Here is a 25,780-nt window from a genome sequence, read left to right as displayed (position 1 = left end):
TGAGACATACATCACAAAAAAACAGACTTCTTTTGGCAGCACACATCAAATGTAAAATGCCAGCCTCAGAAGCTGTGTACTAGGCTTGCTCCACTCAGAGTCCCTCCATTTCTCTCTTTCTCTCTCAAAGCATGTTTTATTATTTCCAATTCTCAGACTGGACATGAGAACAAAAATTGTGCAGAAACTGTAACATGAAGGTTTAAAGAAACCAAAATAAAGGTGCAAGGGCAACACCATGACCTGAGAAATAAGCCAGGATTCCAGTGTCACTGAAGTGTAATAAATTCTGGATATGGCTCCACTAGCAATGAAGGTCCTCAAAGACGGTGAATGTAATGAATGACATGATCATGTGCAGTGTCACACACAAGCAGCTGGATTCAGTGCCCAGCTGGGGTAGCAAGAATGGCTGCTGAGCAGGTGAAAAGTACAGCTTAACTCATGTCTTGCAGTCTGAGCCTCCTCTCTTGAGGGAAAGGTCTTTCTGCTCCAGTTTTGCACAGGTCTCAGGGGCCTGGGCTGCCTAAAGGCAAACGTAGCCAGAAAAGCTGTGTATGATAATGGCTTCACTTGGTCACACCAGAGGTACCCCCAGCCTCCATAATCACCCTCACACAGCAGCTGAGAGCTGGAACCCAAGGAAGAACTGAAGACTGGGGCAAGCACACAGCTGTCTTTCCCTGGACAGCCCCACCAGATCCCAACATCTCTAGGTCAGGGGCTTCCTGAGCAAGTGTGCATCTTATAATCAAGATTCAGCTAACCAAAAAAGGAGAAAAAGGAGAAATGGTTTTTCCCGTGTTTCTCAAGTCCATCACAATACTAAACAAACAATAAACCTGCTAGTCTGAAGTATTGCAAACATTTTTCAACACAGAAAGATACTTAAGAAGTTCTAATATGTACACGTTTGACCATAATAATCCACACTTAAAAGCAGATGTTCCTTCAGTTCCTCAAAAAAACTAACATTTGACTAAATTAATAGCTCTATTAAAAATAACAAGGTCAGGTTCCATTTTATTTTTCTACCTAATTACAGAACCTGATTAATTTCAGTTATAAAGTTCCAGAATAAGGTGAACATAATCAGCGTTCATGATTAATGTTATTCTAATGAGCCCCCCCAAAAAAATCAACATTTTACCGCTAGAACTTTGCCAAGAATTTAAAGTAAGCTGAAGTGAGTGTGACAATGCCACATGGCACGGAGCTTCTATTCCACTTGATCACCATCAATTAGGGATGTAAATAACCCGGTGGGAGAGGAGCAGCAGCACTGCTGGGGCAGCAATGAGCCGGTGGCACACAGCTCAGCACACCCAGCCCTTTGACAGCAAAGCTCCCACATTCCTCACACACTGCTGACAGGGGACACTTTCAAGTCCCACCGCGACAGCCGTAGCGCTGATAATGCACAATGAGCGTTAATTAGTGCTGCATTAACAGTAATGTGTGATGATTACCCTATTAACTGCCCTAGGTCAGCTGACATGAACAGGATGGATGCTCTCTAATAAACATCAGAAGAATTCAGTGTGCAGTTATACAAGAGGATGCTTCTGCCAGCTTTTCTAGAGAGTATTCCCCACTTTGTATTCCCTAAGAAACAGACTTCTGAGGTGGATGTGTATCAGCAATTGTTCTATCCACAATCTAATCATGAAGTGAGTGCTTCAATAAAACATATTTCAAATCCCAATAATTTAAACACTGTTACACACTAATTCTGTGTTTCTTAGAGAACAAAACCTCATCAACTTTTGCTGAGAATACTCATTAAAAGAAAATGATGTGTCTCTGCAGCACTGTGCACTTCAATAATTTCAGCAGTTTTATACAAGAGTCTGCCATAAATGAGGCATGGAAAACCATTCACTGAACAATTCATATTGAATAGTTTTTTGTAATTTATGCTTTCAAAAGAAATAATGAAAGTAATTTATTTTTCTAGTAATAATGATGCACCTCCCTTTTATATCTTGCTGTTGATAACTTTATTTTTAAAGAACCTGTAAACTTACACAATTAGTCCAGCCTCCACTGCCCAAAAGCCTTATTCTCATTGTCAGGGAATGAAAAAATACAGCTATCAGTGGTGAATACAAATATGCAAATAGGATTTGTGAATGAGATTTATTTTTGTCCTCTGCTTCACCATTACCTAGACAGTTCCTACTTGTCTTTGCCTTCTGCAGCCTAGCTCTTTCTCTAAAGTCCAGCTGTCACAACTGAGACTGCCAGCAGCAGAAGAGAACTATTCCAACTGAGATCCTGGAGGGAAATGCCTCTCAGGTATTGTCACCTCCAGAGTTGAGCAGCTTTGCTGCCAACCAAGCACATAAACATCATTGAGAAAATTTGCTTTGTAATCCTGTCTCCTGCCTGGCTTTAATAGTCACTTCAAATGCCACCTTCTTCCTGAAACTTTCTTCCATTTCTTTCCTTCTCTGAGTCCACAAGCAGCCTGACTGAAGGTGCCCAGAGGGGCAGAAAGATCTGCCTGTGCTCTGCACTGCAGAATCCACCTCATGGTTCCAATGGGAGGAGCTGCCAGCCTCACACCTTGGCACACACTCACTCCTTCCTTCCTTACCTGCATATACTGCGCCTCAGGAATTTTGAGGCTCCACCTTTACTTTTGCAAAGAAATTAAAATACCCACAGAAATAAAGCATTAGTTTCAGATCATTTATACCACTAAATTACATTCTAAGATTCCTTCCTGCAATATGCAAGTATCTTACTATAAACCAAAGTTATCCTTTGAAAAAAGCTGGGGTTTTTTGCTTCCCAGAAATAAGCATTAATGATCTGGTTTGAGAGTTTGTATGTAATTTTTTCTTTTACAAAATAAGGAGGGAGGAGGGGAATTATTAATGTCATAGAAATACAATAGTTACCAAAAAAATAGTCACAGTGCTAGCTAAAACTTGAAGATTTAAATGCAGAAATAATTTAGCATTACTCCTGAGAGAGGATATAAAGAAAGGGGCTATGAATACCATAGCTGCAACTAAGTTATGCTGCAGGAACAAAAAAAAAAATGTATTTTCAAAATTTATCTGGACCTTGAACAGAAGATATTTAAGGCTGGTTTTTTAAAAGGAGGTACAGGCAAATAAGGGGCAACATAAAACAGAAGATGAGGCTTAAATTTAAGTCTGGACTGGATATATAAAAGCAAAGCACTTGAGAATGGGATCCACCTTTCCCATAGTGCAAACCATTTTCATTAGTACCAAGTATTTCCTGTACATGGTAGCAATCAGCAGGATAGTATCTGAAGTGGGATAAAAAAGGGATAAAAAAGTTGGCCTTACACACATGAACAAAAAGTAACTGACCTCAGAAAAAAAGATAGACCTGGATCTGCAAAACTGCTCAGGGAGGCAAATAAATATAATGAGGCTCTAATAGATCTATATTAGACCTTCAATCCATGCTTTTATGTTAAAAATAGTTTTGCTAATGACCTCTCACCTAAGAGGACTTCATAGAAACCAAGGGAAGTGGAAAAGTAAATCAAAGGCAGAATTGTTAATAAATAATGATACATGCAAAGACACCAAAGCATTGCTCATAAGAATATTAATTCAATTAGATGGGGCAGTAAAGACATACAAGGCTGCCCATCAAGAGCTAGTCACTGGTCTGCTTCAGTGGTGCGTTTTTCCATTAACATCACAGATTTCTGGACCATCAGCTAATAAAGGTAACAATGGAAAACCATTTTAAAAAAACAAGAAAGCATTATAAATACAAAATCTTCATTACAGAGGTTGCAGCACCAATGGTTAACTCAGCTGAAATAGCAGGAGCTGCTTTATAAGTTCAGTGTCTAACTGAAGGCGTTAAACAGGTCAGCAGTGAAGCTTGAGGGGAAATGGGGGAACTCTCCATAAGAACCCTTGGGAACCTCACAGTTACCTCTCACCCAAAGCCAGCATCTCCATTAGAGCTGTCCAAAAGTAAACCAGCATTTCACTGAAAAACACCCAGAAAGAAAACAAATTCATTCTAGCTAAGCAGAAGGGATAGATGTGTAAAATGGAAAGAAAGGAGGGAAAACCATCGAGATGCTGATGCAAGAGGAAGAGCACAACGATTCAGTGAAGAAAGACTTGACAACGCTGTAACTGTTCATCATGGCAATGGATGAAGGGAAGGAAGGAAACGGGAAGGAATGAAAACGGGAGGACACAAACCCAGTTGGCTCCTTCCCAATGGCTGGTCAACAAATGGAATTCCCTGGGGCAGAGGAGTGAACAAACCACAACCTGCAAGGAGCTGCCCACCTCTCACCTCACTGCCAGGACTCTAAAAGAAGGGGTATGTCACATCCGGACAGCACAGTGACAACAGAGACACACAGCACCATTTAAACTGATGTCGTCACTTCAGCTTGGATTCTTCCTCCTCTCTGGACATCTCAAGGTAGAACCATTCTTTTCTTTCTGTCTAAAAGAGCTTTTAATTTGCAGAAAAAAATTAGGTTGTAAAAAACACATTTTTTTTGCCTCTAGTAAAAGCACACCAAACTCCATAAAATATTCTACTCCCAAAATTTTTATAAAAGTAAGAGCTTTGCAATCAGGTATGTGTGATTTAAGGATAATGAAGCAGGTTTTATGGGCTGCAGAATATTATAAATCTTTTCTGATTTCTTTCAGGGTAGCGGGAAAAGTGGAATTGTTGAAGGAAAAGATGATAGATCACATCTGCCTGTGGGTAATAAGGCATACTCTGAATAATTACATGCAGTCTGAGGCCAAAAGAGACAGAGTCTAGTCCTGGTCAGAAATTTCAGCTGCCACAAAATACTTGTAAAAAATGTGTGAGGAAAATAGGATGAATTCTCACTGCTTATCAACATTTTTTCTTTGACTGATTTGCTCAGCTTCAACACTAGGTCAAACCATAATTTCCCTGCTTTGCAGAAATTCTTCCATTTTGCATCATGAAAGTCAGCAGAAGCATCAAAACCACAACCCAATTCAAAGAAAGAAAAAACCAGGGAGATAAAACCAGGACTGTATCTTAACAAAAACGCTGAGCATATTTTTCAAATCAAGTTTGTGAGACACTACAATAAAGCAGAGTGTCAGGCAATACAGGCAAAACCAAAAAAGAACAGCATAAAATATTCAATACAGACCACACTCTTTAAGAAAAAGTAGTAAGAGCCCCAAGAGCTGAGCTTAACTCCTTGAAGCTAGGTGATGCTCTGCTTCCATTAAAGGCAGCTGCAGTTCCACCACTGCTTTAGAGGATTTGGTATTTTCAAGTGTCAAGATTTTTGCACTTGTACAGGAGATAAGAATGAGAGCTTTATACAGCACAGCTGGACACAGGCAATAGCCACAACACCCTGGCTACTCTCATCATGAAATGCTCACCTGCAGCTTTTCCAGGTATTCCCTATACTCAATGAGTATTTCATTAGAGGGTCTCTCTATCCTTCTCACTCTGAAGAAACCAACTCATGCATGTAGTTATTTAGGGATTTAAATTTTGTGTCACTGAGAAGTGGCTAGGGAGGGAGTGCCCCCGTCTTGACCACAGCCTCCTCTTCCTTGTCCTTGAGAGAATCAAAAAGCCACTGAATCAGAGCTGTGCTTTATTGCAATTTTGAGAGTGACACAGCTGTCCTGATGGACAGGAGAAACTGCAAATCAAAGGGTTGCTCAGCCAACCCCTCTCTTGCTCACCATAGACCTTTTATTTCCTACAAACCTGTTCTCAAGCTAAGAATTCCCAGCAAGGGTTTTGAGATACCACAACTTTATAAAACTCTCTCAGGAAGCACAGAAATATTCCCCTCTTTCTCCACCAAGAGACACCAGTCCCCAGCTTAGGAAGCTCCAGAAGTTTACCTCAGATCAGCATTTTCAGCTGCTCCCATGAAAATTCCTTCTCCCTCCCTCCCAAAAAGCTCCACCTAAGCAAGGGCTGCAGCAGCCAACAAGGAAATTAAGTGACCTTTCTCCCTGCCTCAGAGCCAAAATATAATGCACTGTAACATTCAGTAAAGAGTAAACAATTTAATAACCAAAATTATGCTATCGATCACACCATCCCAGAACATCAAAAGTCACATTTTATATCACAGTTCATAGATCAAAAGCACCAGAATAAGTTATATTTTTCTTTTTACTAGCTTCAGGGGCTTCAGGCTATTTTCTAGGTTGCCATATGTATGACTTCAGCACAAGCTAACGAGATACTGAGTGAGAAATCATTAGCAGCTGGTCAAGTAAAACCACTCCATCAATCATCTTTATTTCCTTAATGTCAACGATTCTAATTTCAACTCTAGGAAAAAAATTGCATTTTAAACTGTGAAATACATCACAGAAAACAGTGACATTTGATAGTATGCTTTTAGATTCTCAAGTTTATTGTGAAAAAGTCAGTTCAACACATAATGAAGTCATTCTTCCTTTACAACCACCAAACCCAATTGTGGGGAGGGAAAAAAGCTGCTTCATCTAGATCAGGCAAACAAACTGCCATCTATTCCAGAACAAATCCATCATTTTATACCTAAAGCAGCAGTAAAAATTCTGGAAGAACTGCAAAGCTGTCTTGTGTCTTCTGTTTACAAAGACACGTTTTAGGTTGTTCTTGTCAGTGAAACCAAGCCATGACTACCAAAGGAGCTCTCAGGAGACAGCTTCAGCACAGTACCCTGCTCTGTTTTCCTGGTGCTGGTTCTGCAGACACTTCTGTGAAAGCTCTCCTACAAGAAGTCTCCCTGCTGTTTGGCAGAGTCTCCTGAGGAGTGGAGCACTGCAATGAGTCCCACAAAATCCCATCACCACCGACACCCTTCTGTGCTGGGGATAAGGTAAAGCGTGACAGGCTCCTGGGGAGGCACGGGACCAGCTTTTCCTTTTGGGTTCTGGAGCAGAGAGAGTGGCACAGCTGTCTTGATGGACATCTCCATCTCTAAAGCTGGGTTTGCTGCAGCTTCCTGAGTATTAGAACAGGTCTATGGAACCCAGCAACTTTCTGAGGAAGAAACCTCAGATGGCCAAGTGACTGCAGTGCCCTTGCCCCCCTTATCTCTATCCTGACATGAGCAGGTGCCTCTTTCCTTTGCCTCCCAGTCCAACACCTTGCGGCAGCACCCAGCTTTGCATTGGTCCTGGAGAGCCTCCTCTAGAACCCTGGTAAAATTTCCTCCCTCCAAGTTTTAGGCAAGGCCCACTCCCTATGGAGTGCCAGCCTGGGGCAGCCTCCTGCCTCCCAGCTGCCCCTGGTCACAAAGCGCTCCAGGCAGCTTCCTCACCTGCTCTCATTATAACACTAGGAATTTACTGGGGATTGCTGCCGTACTGCCAAATCATAGAAAAAGTCATCTGGTTGGGTTTTTTATATAGTCATATCCATTCTCCTCAGAAAAACATGTTAGTATGGGAGAAAGCTCACATATTACACTACACAAATGCAATTTAAGTTGTAATCTTGTAGAGCAAAATTCCTATTTTCTATTTCTTGTATTTAAGTTCCAGTTTATGAACAGATTATAGGATGCAAAATGCTTAGGTAGATCCTGAAATATTAAATTTAGATAAATCTTTCTAATGTAGTTATAAATTTGTCAGGATACAAAAACTCCTACTGATACGATAAGCTGAATCATTGTTAAATGTACAATTTTCATGCAAATAGCTCATGAGAAAATGAACTCCTAGTATGCCTACAACTATTAATAGCTTCTTTCATTAACCAGCCTTCCCCAGATGCTTGAACACAAAATTGCAAAAAGGACAGATTATTATCTGTTGATGGCCTGGAAATGTAAAATCCCCACCAAATTTCACTTTAGTTTTGATCACTGCATAGCAAAAGCATTCACTGTTACAAACCTCAAGTAATCTGTGGGAAAAAAGCAATTTGCATAAGAAAATGCAGTATGAAGGCTGGCAATATTACTTTTATAAAACTGTAAAATGATTATCAGTGTGGCTAAGGGGGAGCTCATGGTCACTTTGTGCACCCTGAAGAAGCCCAGGTGTTCCTAGAGCTCCCAGCAGCCCAGGCAGTCTCACCTTGTGTATAAAACTCCCCAAGCCCCCCAGGGAACTGTTCCAGTGCTTGCTCATCCTCAGGGTTGGGCTTTTGTACCCAATACTGCACCAATTCTGCATTTTGCCAATCACATTTGTCTTTCTCTGAACGGATACAGAGAATAACTTAACAGCATAAACCTTATAAAAACCTCTTCCATATCTGAAAATATCAGCATGTTCCTCTTCTCCTCCACCTCTTCCTAAGTTACACAGACTCAGTTAAGTCAGCTGCTTCCTACTTTTTATAAGTTCTAAAATCTTTGCTTCGTTTTGTTCCTTTTGTCAATCCTTGTTATTCTTAAGCTATGATGCCCAAAATTTCCTACTGAGCTGAGCCCTACTGACAGTTCAGTTAATTTCTGATTTTCATATGGCTTTGGGAGCTGTAGAGCAGTACTACTGTGAAGCCACAAACCCTGCATTTTTTATGTATACAGTGAACTTCTGCCCAAGGGTAATTGTTTCATTTCAATCTGCAGATTTCAGACCATTTCTCCAAACGTAAAAAAAAAAATAAAATAAAATAAAATAAAAGAGGGGTTATCTTTTTATTGACCCATACAATCCTTTGAAGTTTCACTAGGGTAGCATCATTCAAATTCTCAATTATTTCCACTCTTCATTCCCTAAGCCATTTGTCTACTTTTATTTCATTTATTACTAATGAAAGTACACCATACACGTGGGTCCCAGGCCAGTCCTTGCAGAATCACACTTCACTAAGCTATCCCAAATGGATTAAATACCAATTCACTAGGAACACTGTTTTTCAGTGACCTGTATGAGGGAAACATCGTAATACAATAACTGCACTTCTCAAGTTTGCCTATGAAAACATCCTCTCAGTGTGCCACATTATATCAGTTTACAGCTTCCCTTTTAATCCCCAGCCAGCTATTCTGTCAAAGAACTACATGTATTCGTCAAAACCTATTTTGAAAACAGATGGTTGTGTCTCAGCACCACCTTCTTATCCTCAGCAGTTTTAGGAAATGATTATATAAAGATTTCCTGCAGCTTCTCCGTGGTTATCCAAGTTAGGGGGACTGACCTACAAATTCCATAAGATATGGGAATTTATCTGTTAAAATAAATTTGGCTTTTTTGTTACCTGGAAATACTCATTCCTCACAGATTTTTACAGTCAAGGCCAATGGTTCACAAACTCCTTTCATAAATATTCCTGAACTCCTTCTGTCACATATTTACTTTCCCTTATTGACTGCATTAGTTTTTCCCAGTTAACTATTTACAGGAAGCCGGAAGCAGATAGGAAACACAGAGTATTTTTGAGTTCCAGTCCCTCAATCAGAAAGATCTTGACTTTCCCTACTGTTATTTCCTTCTAAATTCCTTCCAGTGCTCACATTCCCACCCTTCTCCTCACTATTAAATTTGCAGGTTCTAATGGAGCAAAGAAGCCTCTGGTGCTGATCAGAATATTGATCAGACCATTGATCAGACTGTGCCTTGCTGCATCGTTCCTGCCTCACGGTGTGTTATTTGGGCAAAGGAGCAAAGAGCCATTCTGGCCTAGAAACCACCCAAAAAAATCTGTGTCTGCAGCAGCCAGGCCCCACAGACCTGAGGGGAAGGCATGGCATTCCCAGCAGTGGTTCCCCAGGAGTCCCACAGAGCAATCCCAGGACACTGCTCATTTTTACTCCACCCCATTTACCTCCTCAGCTGCAGGGAATACGAGGACAGCATCATATTCCAGCTGTTTGCCAGCAGTGGATGATTTCATTTACAGACTGGCCTATAGATCTGCAATCACAGATACACACAGATTCTTCACTACAAGACTAAGCCAGAGGACAAAAAATAAAACTTCCTTCCTTCCTTAGTGGTCAAAACAAAAATCTAAACCCATTCCTTCTGGTGATTTTTCCAGCCTCCCTATTTTATTAAAGTTGTAATAGCTATTTAGATCTCTAACAGTACTTTACCAGATATGCATCTGAATAAATGCCAAGCAAATAATTGTAATATCTGACCTTTGCCAATTACATTTCATCCAGACATGGAATGAGAAAAAAGGGAATGAGAAATACTATTTGCTTATAATTCTATCAGACATTTAAAATGGCATTGACAATGCTACAGACTAACTGGAAAACGTAGCAAGAACTGAAGCACAACATCAGAAATCAGGAATACAGCTGGAGATTCTCCAGAGGAATCTTTCTTCTATTCAATTTTGCCAATTTATCAGAAGCAGAATCTTCCATGGAAACAGAGAAAGCACAACAGATCTTCTGACAAAACACAGGCATATGCCCTGCCAGCTATGTAAGACAGCCTTGGGAGCCAACTGTGCAAGTTTCAGATCTGCTGTTTCCAGTTCTTCCTGGGAAGGATGTGGAGGTACCAGTCCCTGAGCAGCGCTGCTCCACAGAAATTCCACTCTTCCAGCTGAGAGAGGCAGGTTTTCCAAGGATCACAATAAACAAGCAGCCAAACAGCCTCAGGACCTGGCAGCCTTACCCTGATTTTGCATGCTCACTCTCATGCAACAGCACTCTGCTCTCCCCTTGGGATCCAGGGTAATTCTTCATCTCAACAATCTGGTCAGCTGTTCCCCGGCTGCTCAGGAGAGGACAGGTAAGAGCTGCTAACAGCCCTGGCAGTATCTGTCAGCATCACCTACAACATCCCAGTGCATTTCCAAAGTCCTGCTTTCATGTACACAGGTGGCTGACAGAATCCAAAAGATTATTAGGTCTCTTGTATTTCAGATTTTTCTGATGACTTGAGAGCTAAGCAATGAAGCCTCCATCTCCTTGCCAGCTGTAGGACACATTTCAAATGCCACTGTGACCTTACCTCCTTAGCAAATAGCTACGAGCTGTCACACAGCATTCCAGTTTCCTTTACCTATGCACTGTTTGGACTCCTTTAGTTGACACGTTCTACAGGAACTTTGCCAAGTTTTCCCCTATTTCACTTCCCTATTACTGCAAGCAGTAGACTGGAAATAGCATTATAAAACCAAAATGGTTCTGGCTTATGTGCATCTGCTGTGTCCTGTGTGCCCTGTCCATGTGTGCACATGCACACCCAGTAAAAGCACTTCAATAATCCAGTGCTCTTTTGCTGTATTAAGCAAAAAAGAAGTACTGATCAAGTTCCCAGGGAAGAGATTTACCTTGGGCTCCAGTTTTGTTTTCTTTTAACTGCTGCCAGGGTGTATGTAATTATTATATTTCTTATTTTCTCTTATTTACATGGAATAAAAATTGATTATTATTTTTCATTTCTCCTGCAAAGAGCTAAATATATTCAAGAAAATGAAGGGAGGGATTGCTTTACCACTTATCTTCTTTTACAGACTGATAATTCCTCCCGTACAATATTAGGGTTTAGAAAAAATTAGAAACATCGCTACTTGATAGAAAAGATAATCCTAGATTATTCCTGAGTACAGCTCCAAGTCAAGAAGCTGACTTATCATTTCTTTCCATCTTCATATCAATTTCCTTTGTTTTTTCTCCTGATAATGAAACAATGGTTAAAGACAATTAGAATAACCCAAGATAACGGGGATTTTCCAGTAAATACAGTAATTAGAATCATTTATTTAATGTGTTCTACTAAGCACCACAGCTGTGTGATTTAAGACATTTATTTTCTTTGCATACTGAAAGAAAATGTGCCAATTGGCAGGACAGGCTTAGAAAACAACCATGAGCAGCAGTTCTTGAGAAGAGCTGATCTTGAAAGGACTAAAGCACATCTTTTTATTAATATGATGGGGGATGGTTCAATTGTTTACTTTGCCAGCCTTCTGATCATACACATTGATCAGAAATGCAATTATACAAAATTGTATTCTTCTTTTTTCTTTTACTTAATTAAGGAAAGAAGAGTAGCATGTCAGACAGGAACAACAAACAACAACTGGAAATGAATCTGCTCAAAGGAAAATGCCAATAAATGCTGTTTGTGATCAAATATATGGTTTTGGTTTTTAAAACTTGTTTTGGTTTTCTTTTCAGAAAGAAGATGGAAATGTGGAACTGGGATTTAGATCTTCAAGTTCTCAATCTCCTTTAAGTCACTTTTTAAGATCTGGCTGAACAATTAAGACCAAGAATTACAATTTTCCTGCAATAAAAGCACTGATACAGTACTGCTCTCATGAAAAGCGACCATAAGCTTTTTCACATCAAACTCCATTGTTCACTCCTCATAAAAAAAAGATCAAGAGAAGCTAGGCAGAAATTAAGTCCAAAAGTCAGCTGATACCTGTGCAGGTATCCCCATTTCCATCAGAGAAGTCACTTCTGGTACTATAAATGAAGAAGTGCAGCATCTCCTAGGCTGCTGGCACACAATATCCTAAATCCTAGTAACTATGGGAGAAGCATTTGGTTTTAGCCATGCAGCAGACCTCAATAGTCACGTGATGGAATTCTTAGGTAGAGTTTTTAATCAACCACTTCCCAAATGACTCCTACAAGTTATTTTCAACAGACAGGATTCATTACAACAGAATTTGACACAGTAACTACTCTTCTTTCATCATCTGAAAATTACCAGAGAGTATGAAATGAAAGAAACTTTCCTTTTACTGCTTTATATAATTTCTTGTCCTGGCTTCATTACCTGAGTATCTTTCAATCTTCCATTAGTAAATGATGGGATTTAGTGTATATGAAAAGGAGTTGGCAGGGTCATCCAGGACATTGCACAAACATTGGAATTTATTTAAATGTTTAGCATCAGACTGCACAGACTGAAGACAGCAGCAGTGTCCAGACATCCAGTCCAAGCCACAGCTTAAAGCAGGGTCAACTCCAGCCAGGTTAGTCTGGGGTTTGGATGGGCCTATGCCACCAACATTCTATCTGAACCATCCAATTATGATTATCTTTTTAATTAGAGCTGTTATATAAACAAAAAGTAACTTTCAACCTGAAACAGAATGAAATTTAGAAATGTATTTGGACAACAAGAATCAGTTGCATAATACCAGAGGAAAAAAGTTAAGATAAATGCATCTGGAACACCAGACTTCAGTAGTGTTCCTAGAAATGGCACCCTGACATTTCAGAAAATGACCAGTCTAACATCCTCTAAAAGCCAGGAAACTGGCTGAGAGAAATCTTAGGTAGTAACAACGATTTTCAATAAACTCTAAAAACAGGAAAATTCTTATCAACTAAACATGATACACAGATGCTGAGTTGACAAATACTTGATGATTTTTAATGCTTGTTTATTACCATAATCAAGGATTTATTTCATCCTAGGAAGAGCAAATGCTGCTTTACTGAAGGTTTCTTGAAAAAAAAATTAGTCTTCATCAACCCAATACATTTTCAGTGCTGCCAGGTATAGTAAATACAAATTACTGACTCTTGCAGTGAATCATCCTCCACAGAACCATGAGTTGCTCCTCATGCTGTCTTACCCCAGTGCGAGCCTCAAGTTCAGATCTGATTAATCCTGAAATAACTCAGCTCAGACCTGTTCAATGAAAAGCAGGGCTTAAGGAGAGAAAAGCTTTCATTATCCTTCTCCAGCTCACGTGCTGAGATCCCAGATTACTGAAAAGTCTCTAAGAGCATCTACAATCAGGTACATTTAACTGCAGCTTATTTTTCAGCTGCAAATCTATTTGGGGAATTCACTAGACTACTTCTCTCTTAAGTACACATAAGATCCTCCTCCTTAACAATTCATATCTCATTTCCCCATAAAACAAAACGTTCACTGAAAGTTAACATTTAGAAAAATAATTTTCTATTATGCATACTGCATACAAAATGGAAGAAAATCTGTAGAAGTGTTCAAAGTCAACTCAATCAACTACTCAGGCAATGTGAGCAACAGCATCATGAAAACTACATATTTACTTGCATAAATGCCAGCATAATATACCATATAGGCATACCAATTTTACTAGAATAAATCCTTTTTTGAAAAACATAATGCTCAATAAAGTCATAAAAAAACCCTGCCATGAATAAGAAGAAGAACTGAGTGACACTTCCCACCCACACATCGAAATTCTTCTAGTTTACATTTTGACATACCTCAATTTCAAACTTCTCTGGAACACCAGTTTTCTGAAAATGTTTGAGTATAAAGAGGACAGTAAAGTAAGAGCATTCAAATCCACTCTTGTAAAAAAGCACAAATACAAGTGGTTTTTATTTGTTCAGAAATAAAAAAAGGATTTAAAAACAAGATTTCAAGGAATCACTTATTTCACCCTCTTCCATGAATAAACAACAACCATTCTGTTGAAGATTTTAACAAGGAATTTCTTCAAATTCCCTGTTAGTCAAGTCTGTCAAGTTTGGGCTCAGTTCTTCAGAGAGCAGCTACACAGAACTTTAAGAGTTACACATTTCTGAAGGAAAGTGGAAGTGACAACAGAGGACAAGTCAAACAGTCCCCTGGTTTTACCTCCTCAGGTGTCACTGGCAACCCAGGGAAGTGTTAAAAGTCTTCAGGAAACCATGAAGTACAAGGAATGTCAAGGTGAGATATCAGTATGCTTGAGGCATCTGTATGCACACTCTCAAAAAATAAGAATTGCAATAAAATGCCACCAAAAAAAGACATTACCAATCACAGTCTCCACATCCAGACAGTGGGTCAGACCTTGAGTTGTTGCTGAAGAGTACTCAACACAGAGGTAGAGCAGGGCATTAGCTCCACAGCAATCAAATTTAACAGCTGAGACAAAGAGCAAGGCCCAGAACCACACCACCAAGAAATAAAAACTCCTGGATTTCCACTCATTTTCTGGTTTTGAATTTGCAATGCTCGGGGGTTCCAGTGAACAGAGTCCTAGAGACACAACAGCCCAAGTCCCAGCTATCCACAGTGCCCCTTTCCCACAGCTTCCCCATGGACCTTCCCCATGGCCTCTGCACTGCCCACCCGTTCCCTAAGGGCTCATCCAGTCCAGCTCACTACCTGTCCCAGTCACCCCTCTGCCTTCAGGGATCCTGGCTCCTCATCCTCACAGCGCTTCAGCTGATGTGCTCAGATCCAAACAGGTCTCACAGCCAGAAGCTGTGGGCACAATGCAGTGGTGAAGGACAAGGCTTTGGAGCCTTGAGGGAAGTCAGTTCCATAAAGCTCCAGGAGCTGCATTCCCAGCAAGGTTCAGGTATGCCCTACAGGCAATAAAGGGCACACCTGATCATTCCTGAGCTCAGCCTGATCATTCAAGGCATACCTGAGCATTCCTGCTCAGCCTCAGCTAGCCTGCCTCTAGGCTACATGGCCAGGGTTCGATTAGCAGCAATATAAACATGTACAAGGTGGGCAGCTTCACTTCCTGATGTGCCTCAAGGTAAAGTGTATCATTATTCTCCTCACAGTTTTTAATGGATGCACTGCTGGTGTGGCTCTGCTCCCTGCCACACATATGGCACAGCTGTGGGACAGCAGGACACAGCAGCTGTCACCACCTGTGGCTGGTAAAGAGCCACACATGTCCACACTAAATTACCCATGTCTCACCCATGACATAAAAACCCAGTCAAGAAACAAACATTTTTGGAATGCACAAGAAGGAAGTGAAATCAGAACTGATCAGAAAAATACACTGAGCCACATATAATACACACACACATATGTATCTCCAACCTATAGCCATAATAAGCTTCATTAAAACTAATGAAGCTCAAATAGCATGAAACACATTGAAATAGTAAGGGGATTTCAGTTCAAGAAAGCAGCTGTCATATTAGAAGTGTATCTGACCTTTCTTTATTGAAAGCCAGAGGAGGATGCAGAGTAATTGTTCATCTCCCCATTTAATGATGGCAGAGACATCAGCACTTAGTGCTGCTCACAAGAGCCACTTGCACTCACACAATCACAGCTCCACTCTCCCTTCTGAAGGGAAGGGAATGTCCTTCCTGTGACTGAGTAAAAGCACAATCAGCAAACGTGGAGCTTGTATTGTTGCACCCCACGGAGTTCAGGAACTTCCCATTGGAAAGGATGAAGAGACAAGAGTTTGTCATTGGGAAAAAGCAAGTGCTTATTACTAGAACAACGTGATTGCTCATTATTTCACTATTATCCACACTACAGTATGACTCTGCCATTGAGAAGATATCCAAATCCACAGTACTAATTCCTGTTAGGATGTCCTAAAATTCAAATATATCCCCTAACAATGTGTAGCCATGAGTAAAATTCAGAAACACGACAGTAGTACACAAATAATTTTGAAGAATTTTTGAAATCATTAAGAAGGAAAACTGCTGCCTTTCAGAAGAATTATAAATGTATTTCCAATTTACTATCTGTCTGAATTATTCTGTGAGCAGAAAAACTTAAGAGGTTCTTGTGGAGAGCATTTTGCTTCACTTTCCATTATACCATTTACTGTGATAAAACCTCTGTGAAAAACAGACACATAAAAGCAAGTATCTTCTGAGATAATGTTTCTCCCAGCTTGCATTTAAAACTCTTTAAAAAATTTTTTAAAATTTATCACTGACACCACTCTTAATCTTTAATCCCCTTGAGGCTCATTAGACACTTCAAATAATTTAAGAAAATTTTTAAAAAACAAATTTAGGAACCACAAAAGCTATACTCCTCATACTATTTCAAATGTTAGGGATAATAAAGCCTAAGTTCCTGTACAGTTTGTCAGGAAAATGAATCCACAAACACCAGAGGTTTATGTCCAAAAAGGACACAAGAGGAGTCCTGTAACTCTATTCAAATAAAGAGAGAGGCCATGGGACATTTCCCCTGGGGTCTCTCAAATTTTTGGAGGACACAGCCTCCTTTTATCCTCATTTCCCAGCCACATGTCCCTCTCTCCCCATTTGAGCTGAGGTACTTGAGAGGCACAGACTTCCCAAAAGTCTAATACCTGAGACCCCCTCCTTGTGTCCATCAGTGGAATTCCTATAGGATTTATGGTTCTTCCCATTGTTTCTTTCACCTCTCAGTATCCAATTTCATTTATCAGCAGACCTAGAGTTTGCTTGTTAAGACAAGTCTCTCATTCCATTTATCAAGCAGTGGAATCCTTCCCATTGTTTCTCTTACCTGTCAGTGCTAGTTTTATCTCCTAGCAGGCCCACAGCTTGTTTGTAAAGACAAGTCCCTCATTCCTGTCAAGTTTAAGCACTGAGGCCTCATTTCAAACGACCAGACAATGCAGAACCTACAGAGTTCAGGCACCCATACCCTTGGCTATGGCCCTGTTTAAGCTCAACATTTGGGTTGAGGCAGATTGAGGCAGAGCACATCCACCACCAGCACCAGAGCAGAGAGACCCCGGATGTCACCAGGGTGACACCTGGCAAAGCAGCTGCTGGAGGACCTGTGGAGGTGGCACTAGTGGGGGAGGTGTCTCTGAGGCAATGCAGCTCCCACTGGCAACACTCACACAGGAAGAAGCTTTAAGGTAAGTGGCCAAGCCAATGTGCCAGCAAGAAACAGGAGAAAATCTGCAGAAAAACAAACCCTTGGAGCAGCTGGCTGGCACAGCTTGTGAGAGGAAGTGCACAGGGCTGAAATGGCAGCAGGGAGGCCGTGCTTGGGAGCCACACTCCAAGAGCACGAAGCCAGAGCAGAGCATGCCCTGGGTGCATTGTGGGCAAGCAGAAGTTTCCACTCGCACCTACAAGCTGTGCCACAGGGGCTCTGGAGGGCACTCAGCACAGGGCACAGGCCAGGAGGGCATATACACAAACACCATGAAGCATTCCACAGACAGAGCACCTGCCTGTGGAGTACAACAGTGCTCCCAAGGAGAAGAAAATTAAATTGTGCAATGGTAACAAATAGCTGTCATCATCTTTACAGCTCATTCAATTCCCAGGCCTGGCTTATTGAAACTACTAATAGAAAAGCCAAAAAGACACTGATATAAATCAGCACTGTTTCCTGGATCTATCATCTCCTCTTCAGTGAGTTAGAGCTGTGAAATAAAGTAATTGGCATCTGATAATCTTCTCATTGAAAAACTTATTTAACTCAGTGAGTTTTTCCATTCAGTAATAATTGTGTAAGAATAGCTGTAAAAGAAACTAAAAACTTTTCATTCTCTCCTGTTATGTAAACCTCATACATTTAAATCTTTTGTATTTTTTCCATTCTGCTTCCTTGTCTTTGCTGCCTTGTGCAGTCACTGTGTTCTGCAGCAAATTATAGGACACTTTCCTTACTGTCGTACTTCAATAGCAGCTTTCTGACTCTCAAGTCAGTGAGGTGGGTTATGTTTTATTCTTTTCCATCTATTCTACATTATGTACCCTAAACTCATGATTATTTCTGAAGTACAAAAGATCATCACAGTTTTGTTTCAAGAGTCTAAGAATTTAAGACCATTTGACTTAAAATCTTGTCGTTTCACACCAGAGATACACAGGAAAGTGTTCTTGGGACAAACCCACAGAAATCTTTTGGACTAATACAGGATGCTGTTCACCACATCTGCATCCTGCCACATGCCCTGGGTAGGATCATAGAATCATTTATGTTGGGAAAGCCCTTCAAGATCATTAAGTCCAACCATTAAATGTGGATGACTTCCTGTATAAAACTTTCATCCACTTAACAGCAAACCCTGACCCATGCTAGAAGAGACAATTCAAGAGAAATCTGCTACAACATACCAAAGATTTACAAGCTAACCAGGGCTGACGAAATCTCACAATCTAACCCATGTGTAAAGCACTTCCAGAGAAGTTCAAGAATTAAGGCTGCATCCAACAGCATTTTGAGTAAAACTTTTATAGCACCTTGCTCTGGTACAAGGCCTGAAAGCACAACTTGACTTTAATAAAGCATCTGTAAACTCCCAATAAATAAAGAGAAATATCAATAATCAATACAATATCTGTGAGTTGAAAAAACATCTGATATGCATAGATTATTTTAGTCCCTACACTACATTATCCTAAGGACAATAAAATAAGACAAAGCAAACAGTCTCATTAGAACAGCTTTAGACTGTGTTTACTGCTATGACCTAGAGCACAGGAAGGAATCTCAGCTTCCCAAAAAGAGAACAAATATCTGTATCACACAATTGTTCTCTCAATGTGCTTGCTTGATGAATCATCCTGAGGTATCTTTAGAAAAGAACATTATGCCTACAGAAAATGTTTAGAAATGGAAAGCACGAGATTAACATTGTGTACCCATATTAACAGTATTGAGTCTTCACTGTTTCAACATTTACCTGCCAGACATAACAAGTGTCAAATCCAGTCTTCAAAGCTAAAAGAAAAATAACTTTTAAAATGCAAACTGCATTCCTTTTCTAATTCACAGCTACAAGCATGCCAGACAACCAGATTTCTGGGTTTACCAACACTCCTGTCTTCCTAATATAGCAATTTAGTCATTCTAACACTTGTCAACTGGTGCACTACTCCTCTTCTGGTGTCAACACCCTACTGGAAATAACAATAACAGATTGCTTACCTTTTAAGAAATTATTATTTAAATTGTTGCATTCTACAGGAACAGAGATTACATTTTCAAACTCTAGTCTAGGAAGTGGCATTATGAAGAAATTCGTGTTTCTGGCATATGAAGGACTGTCTGTTCTGAACCTGTGACAGTTCACAACAAGTATAAAATGCCTAAACACATACATTTTATCTCTGGTATGGCATTTTCCACAGACTTTATATACACAATATAATACAAGTCATACTGATTCTGGGGATGTGTATTTAGTTTCTGCTTAGATTTCTGGAGAAAAACGTCCCTTTCAACCTTTTAAAGAGCACGTTGTGAAACACAGGTTGGACTGTACTTTAGCTCTGGCTTAAATGCTAAGCTCCCCGAGCAGGAGGTGCTGAGGCAGCCCAAGTGGGGCCCTGCATCACTGAGCGGACCAGCGTTACTCAGCTGCCCTGCGTTGTGTTCTGCAGGTGCCCAGTTGCCCTGTGGTACTCTGTTGCCCTGTGTTACTAAGTGGCCCAGTGTTGTGTTACTCAGTTGCCCACTGGCCCTGCCTTGTGCTACTCAGCTGCCCTGTGTTACTTGGTGGCCCAGTGATGCTTTACTCAATGGCCCAATGTTACTCAGTCACCCTGTGTTACATTACTCAGTGTCCCAGTGTTGCATTACTTGGTGGCCTCACGTTGTGTTACTTAGTGGCCCTGTGTTGCGTTACTCAGTGGCCCTGCATTACTCAGCTGCCCCGTGGTACTTACGGAGCGCAGGTACTCGGCCAGTAGCTCCTGCAGGGCCTGCCGGATGGCGCTGCACTCGGCGATGATGCGCTCGCGGTGCGAGTCGCGCGTGCACGAGGAGTCGGCCAGCAGTGCCGCCCCGTTGATGATGGCCTCCAGACGCTGCTCCAGGGATGGCCTCACCTTCTCCTTGTTCACTGCCAGGGGATCCAGGACTATTAAATTCTGCACAAAACCAAGAGTACACATAAGAACGGTCAGTTCAATGATGCTGCTGTTTTATTTTTCACTTGCAGAGCTGCAGTGACATTTTGCTTCCCAGATGTTCTGCTAGCCCTTTCCACTGGAAGCCTCCACAATACTTTTGACCACGGCAGATTGCTTTTCCCTAATGGGCCTGCACACAGAAGTCATCTGCAGACAAACCCAGGTTCTCTCTGCCATTCAGTGTCTTGAGAGAGGGCTTCAATGCCTATTCAGTCTTTTAGAGATCAGGAGAACCTCTGGATTTAACTCAGAGCCAGCAGTGGTAGCTCATAGCTGATAAAGTTGTCAGATTACACGAGGAGTCTAATTCTGCTGATTTTTAGTCTAAGCAATCCCACACTGTGGCAGAAAGTCACTGCTGCCACTTTTAACAGGTTGAATATGGGCAAAGATAGAAACTGCAGCTTTTGTTTAACAATTATTTTTCCAAAGGACATCGATATAAGTGTCCTTTTGCTTTTCAGTAGGTAGGGTAAACAAAACCAGACAACTCTTTTGGCTTGATAAAATTAATTATGTTTGTGTGGCAAGCAAATATTCTAAAGAGAAAGAAAAGGAAAATATGAGCTTTTCATGAAATGTGAAGGTAAGTATTTGAGCTTCAGCATTTGAAGGAATTCAAACCAGTAACTGGTAACACGACTGAACATCTGAAACCATGTCATTGTGGTCCTGATCTCCATACCTACACTCCACATACACTCATTAATCTCTTACATCACATGCATAGGTGGTTTCAAGCTTTCAGAAGAAATATTAAACAAGAAAACTATGCCAGACACCCTGACATGGAAGTCAGGTAAATTAGAACTTATCTGTGCTTACCCAGTATGTGCCAGACAAACTCTCCAGACTAAACTGGAGGATTTAAATTTTTTTTTTCAATTTAGATTTAATAGGACAATTTCAGGGACTGTCAAGCTTAAGCTAGAAATGAGAATGTTCTATTAGAACACCACAAGATAAAAGCTTTAACAGTGAGGTAAGGAGACTTGAGCCATAAGTCTTGTTAGAGATCTGAAACTCTGCCTCCCTCATTCCCGTTACAGCCCTTAACCCCAAGGTGTTCTGGGGTACCTCACATCTGCTCCAGCTGTGCCACATGGCCACTCTTCACTGCAGCAGTAGCAGCTTCCCCTCAACCTCCTGTATCTGAAGCAGCCCCCTCAATGCCAAACTGTACACAAGGTATCCACTGTAATGCAAAACACACCTGGCAGGTACAATACTGAAGTGCTGCTGCAGATAAAACAGCTTCATTGACTGGGGATCACTAAGACACACCTGGGAGCCACAGCCAACGATCCAATTAGCTGGAAAAATGGCTGCCTCCAAATCTCGTCTGACCCAAAACAGAAATGTCCTCCTTTGGGAGACAGTTTGGAGAAAATTTACACCAAGACGGATAAATAGCACTGGCCAAAAAGCTACTATGGTTCATCTCTGAATAAAAAAATCTAGGTGGTAACAGCCAGAAAAATAAGAGTTCAGACTCTGCCCTACAGATAAAATTCTTCAAATCGTTTCATTACTTATTCACTATCAGTACATCTACACAGGAAAGACTCAATAAGAAGACATCAGACACACAAGAAACAGGGTCTGATTTACCAGGCTAAACAGTGGTCAGCTACTCTTAGATAACTCAAACACTCAAGCATTTAAGAGGAGTGATCAGACCCCTGTTTTCTCCCTCACTGGTGTGATCCAGAACAAAAGAGGGCCCATGGGTATGCAGAAACTTGGCTGCATTTGGTGAAGTTCTGGAGTGGCTCACAGCCTTCTGGCATCTCACATGTCACTGCTCTGCTGCATGGCCACGGTCACTCAAGGAGCACAGAGCAGCTGAACACACCCACAGAGATTCAGGCAGGAGCTGCAGCATTTGGTGAGAAATCCATTTGCATTCACAAGATGAAAGAGCAGGGAAAGGCATTAGATAACCTGCACCCACATGCTCTTTTCACAGATCTTAATATGCAATTAAATTTTAAAGTTACAATTTTGTGTTTATTTACAAATGACACGGTAGTTATAGGGAGCCTCTAAGAGGAATTGTTGAGAATCTACTGATTTAGGAGTTAGTTGCTCTAATTTTACTGGTGGTTTCCTCACCTATAAATCTTTAATAACTTTCATAGTGCCAGCACTGGCAAAGGAAGAATGATATTGCAAACCATCTAGATACTAGATTGTTGGGTAAGCTCCGAGATACATTTCCACACTATAAACATTTAATGAGATTTGTTCCCACCAGACTATTTACTGCATCAATCTATTTCATGACACTGTGTTTGCAACAAGAAGATAGAGCAAAGGTTATTTCAGGTCCTTAGCCAATAGAACTTTCTGTAAAAGGAGAAAAGTGTAACCATCTAACTCATAAAATCATTTCAGAAGTTAAATGCTCTATAAATTGTGCTTTATCTAACTCACACAGCTTCAATTCCCATTTGTGCTACCTAGGTAAAAATGTATTTACAACTTGATAAACAACAGCCTTTTACAACCGTCAGACTTCTATGTTCTTACATTTCCAAATAAAAACAAATTCAATTCAAAATACTATTTTTTTCCATTTTGTGATTATCACAAATTTCAAATTTTAGAACAATAAAAAATGTTACTGCATTTTTAAACAGTACTGCTTACATAGAGTCAAGATGAATTCGTCTGCAGTAAAAAAATGCAACCCTTTTGACATTTCTTTTTTTTTTTTTTTTAAGTAATTCTAGGTAAACAGTGGGTCTCATGTAAGGAATCTCATTTGTCATTTACAGTTACGCTGGAACAAGTTATGTATTAGACTTACATGTTTCCTTTTCCTTCCATTTATTAGGAAAATAGATTAGGAACTGTAATTTTAAAACCTGTTGTGAGAAGCAAGAATGGATAGCACATAAGGTGCAATTGTAGCCTGTTCCTTTGGGGGAAAAACCTGTCTGATTTGACTTTGAGCATGACTGAGAGGTCTGTTTTGATCAATACAATGCCACTGTTTTGATCAATAAACTGCCATATTTCAATGTATTTCTTTAATCTTCCATTGAAAATTTTAGATAAAAATCTACTACCATCAGTCCTAACATCAATTTGCCTGAAAATGTATCACACTCTTAGCACTGGGATTCTGAGATCTGCTAAGTTCAAGAATTCACAATCCAAACCACCCACATTTGCAAATGTGTTTAGAAACATTCATTCCTTTTGATGATCTGGGCCTACATCAGTTACACCCCAAGAGGATCAAGGTCTGTACTCTCACCTGCAGGAGATCTTTTACCATTCCTGGCAGGACAATGGAAAATGACACCGCTGAGAGCCAGAGCAGCCATGAGAAAAAGGAAAATCTCCATGGAAAAGCTTTGGATGAGGTCAGCAATAGAGAAAGTGCTGCCTTCCCCCAGGTATTTGCTTCAATAATGGAAGCAGAAATGCAGAGTGGTGAAAACATATTGGCTGTGTCATTTTACTTAATGATAAGCAGCAAATATAATGAGGTTTCTGAATTATTCAATTATACAAACTACAGAATGATCCCACTGACACATTCTGGACACAAGGATTGAGCTTGCATGGCAGCAGCTCAAATGCAGCCAAGGCAGCAGTGGGCACTGTGAGCTGAGAATCACTTCTAAGCAAACTGAACTCCTGGGCTCTGCCCACTCAGTGCAGGACATGTCTGTCTCCAGCAGCAGTGACACAACTGGAGCTAACTCTGCCCTCTGGTCCAAGGGAGCCAAATAGTGAATACACACGAAGCCTTCCTTCCAAATTCCTCTGAAGAAAATGATCCCTCTCAGTGAAATAATTTTAAGTGGTACTATTTAGACTAGGACCAAGCAGAGCAACAATCTTTAATGCCTTTAGGCTCATAATTTATGATACCAATAGTTATTAAAAAAATAAATAAACCTTTTCTCCAAAAGTATTGTAATCTCACACGTTTACATACCTCAAGCTCATCAAGTGCACTGCCAAGAGTAGCTGTGTGAGATGCAGGTTGCTCCATTTTATTTCCAACTCCTTGGGAAGCATTAGAAATTACATTGAGAGCATTCTGTATTTCATTGCAAATTGAATCCTTGCTGGCTGTAAGGGATGCAACATCTGAATGTTCCAAACAAGCTGAACATATTGAATGTAGGAAAGCAGAATTTTCCTTCAGGGATGCACGTGCTGCAGCAATTTCATCTCGCTGATTGCTAGATTTCAAATCCTGTCAGCAGAAGAACAGGCTGTTTATTTCCAAAAGCACTCCAAAACTGACACGTATAAACATTTTTTCATTTCTATCTCTATTCTGCTTAAGGAAACATCAAGTTAAATTCATCAAAGTTTGTGAAAATGGACTGTAACAATAGTTGCAATTGAATCATCATTACCTCATGAGAAATGAACCAAGTATGTGTAAAAGATACACAATTTTTAGTGTGTCTTACAAGCAGCACCATGAACTCTCTGTGCTTTGGTTGGTTTTTTTCTCTGAGGAAAACTGCCCTGGGAATTAGCTGTCTTTCCTCCTAGCCATGTCTTTCTCCAGAGGCAACAGAGAAAGACAGAGGTGCACACAGAGTTAAGGCACTCTGTAATTGTTGCATCTGAGCAAATTTCCTGTGCTGCTTCCCCTGCCCCAGGAGCCTCTGTCTCGAGCACACTGCAGAAAGGGACATCAGGTCAGGGATAACAATCCTACACTCCCAGGAAAGGGGAAACATGGAAGGTGTGGAAATAAGAAACGTGCTTGAGAGGAGCCACCTTGAGGTACCATTGCCTCCTTCCCCTCCTCCCTACTGTGTACTCACTTCAACATTCAGGGATCTTACCACATCTGTCTTGTCCCTCCCCTCTCCACCCAGACCTCCCCGAAACCCTACAGCCTCCTGCCAGCAGAAAGGGACATCCAGCTTGCCAGAAACCCCCAGTCCAATTTATCTGGTTCCAGGAATCAGTCATGGGCACTGTTATTTGCACAGCTGAACCATAATTATGGACTTTGGAACAACCACACAGACAACATCAGGCTGTACAGAGCCTCCTGCCTCATCCTATTTTATTACAGACATTGCCCCCTGTTTCTTCTGCACCATGTCCCTTTGAAAAGAAAACTAATAGATATTTATGAGATTGCTTGGGTGAAGGAAACAGTTAAATTCAGGGGGAAAATAAAAAAGGGAAAATAGTACATCTGAGCCTGTGGCACCAGATTCAAATGATGAGAAGAGGCACAAATGAAGAACGAACAAGTAAATGCATACAAAACTTCTCACAGCCTGCCCACAGGCA

At 40.7% G+C, this 25,780-nt stretch overlaps 1 protein-coding gene across 2 annotated transcripts in view; it reads right to left on the bottom strand.

Annotated features, from left to right (window-relative positions):
* Positions 1–25,780, bottom strand: part of CTNNA3 (catenin alpha 3) — a 413,367-nt gene that overhangs the window by 315,749 nt on the left and 71,838 nt on the right. For both annotated transcript variants that reach the window (XM_033066154.1, XM_033066155.2), the window contains exons 6-7: positions 24,450–24,713; positions 20,249–20,452 (exon numbers count right to left, since the gene is read on the bottom strand). In XM_033066154.1, the coding sequence (XP_032922045.1) occupies positions 20,249–20,452; positions 24,450–24,713 (468 nt within the window). The remainder of the gene's footprint in view (positions 1–20,248; positions 20,453–24,449; positions 24,714–25,780) is intronic.

The sequence above is a fragment of the Catharus ustulatus genome, chromosome 8 (assembly GCF_009819885.2).
Source record: "Catharus ustulatus isolate bCatUst1 chromosome 8, bCatUst1.pri.v2, whole genome shotgun sequence".
Taxonomy (NCBI): domain Eukaryota; kingdom Metazoa; phylum Chordata; class Aves; order Passeriformes; family Turdidae; genus Catharus; species Catharus ustulatus.
The sequence above is the reverse complement of the archived record's forward strand: the minus strand, read 5'-3'. Positions and strand labels throughout refer to the sequence as shown.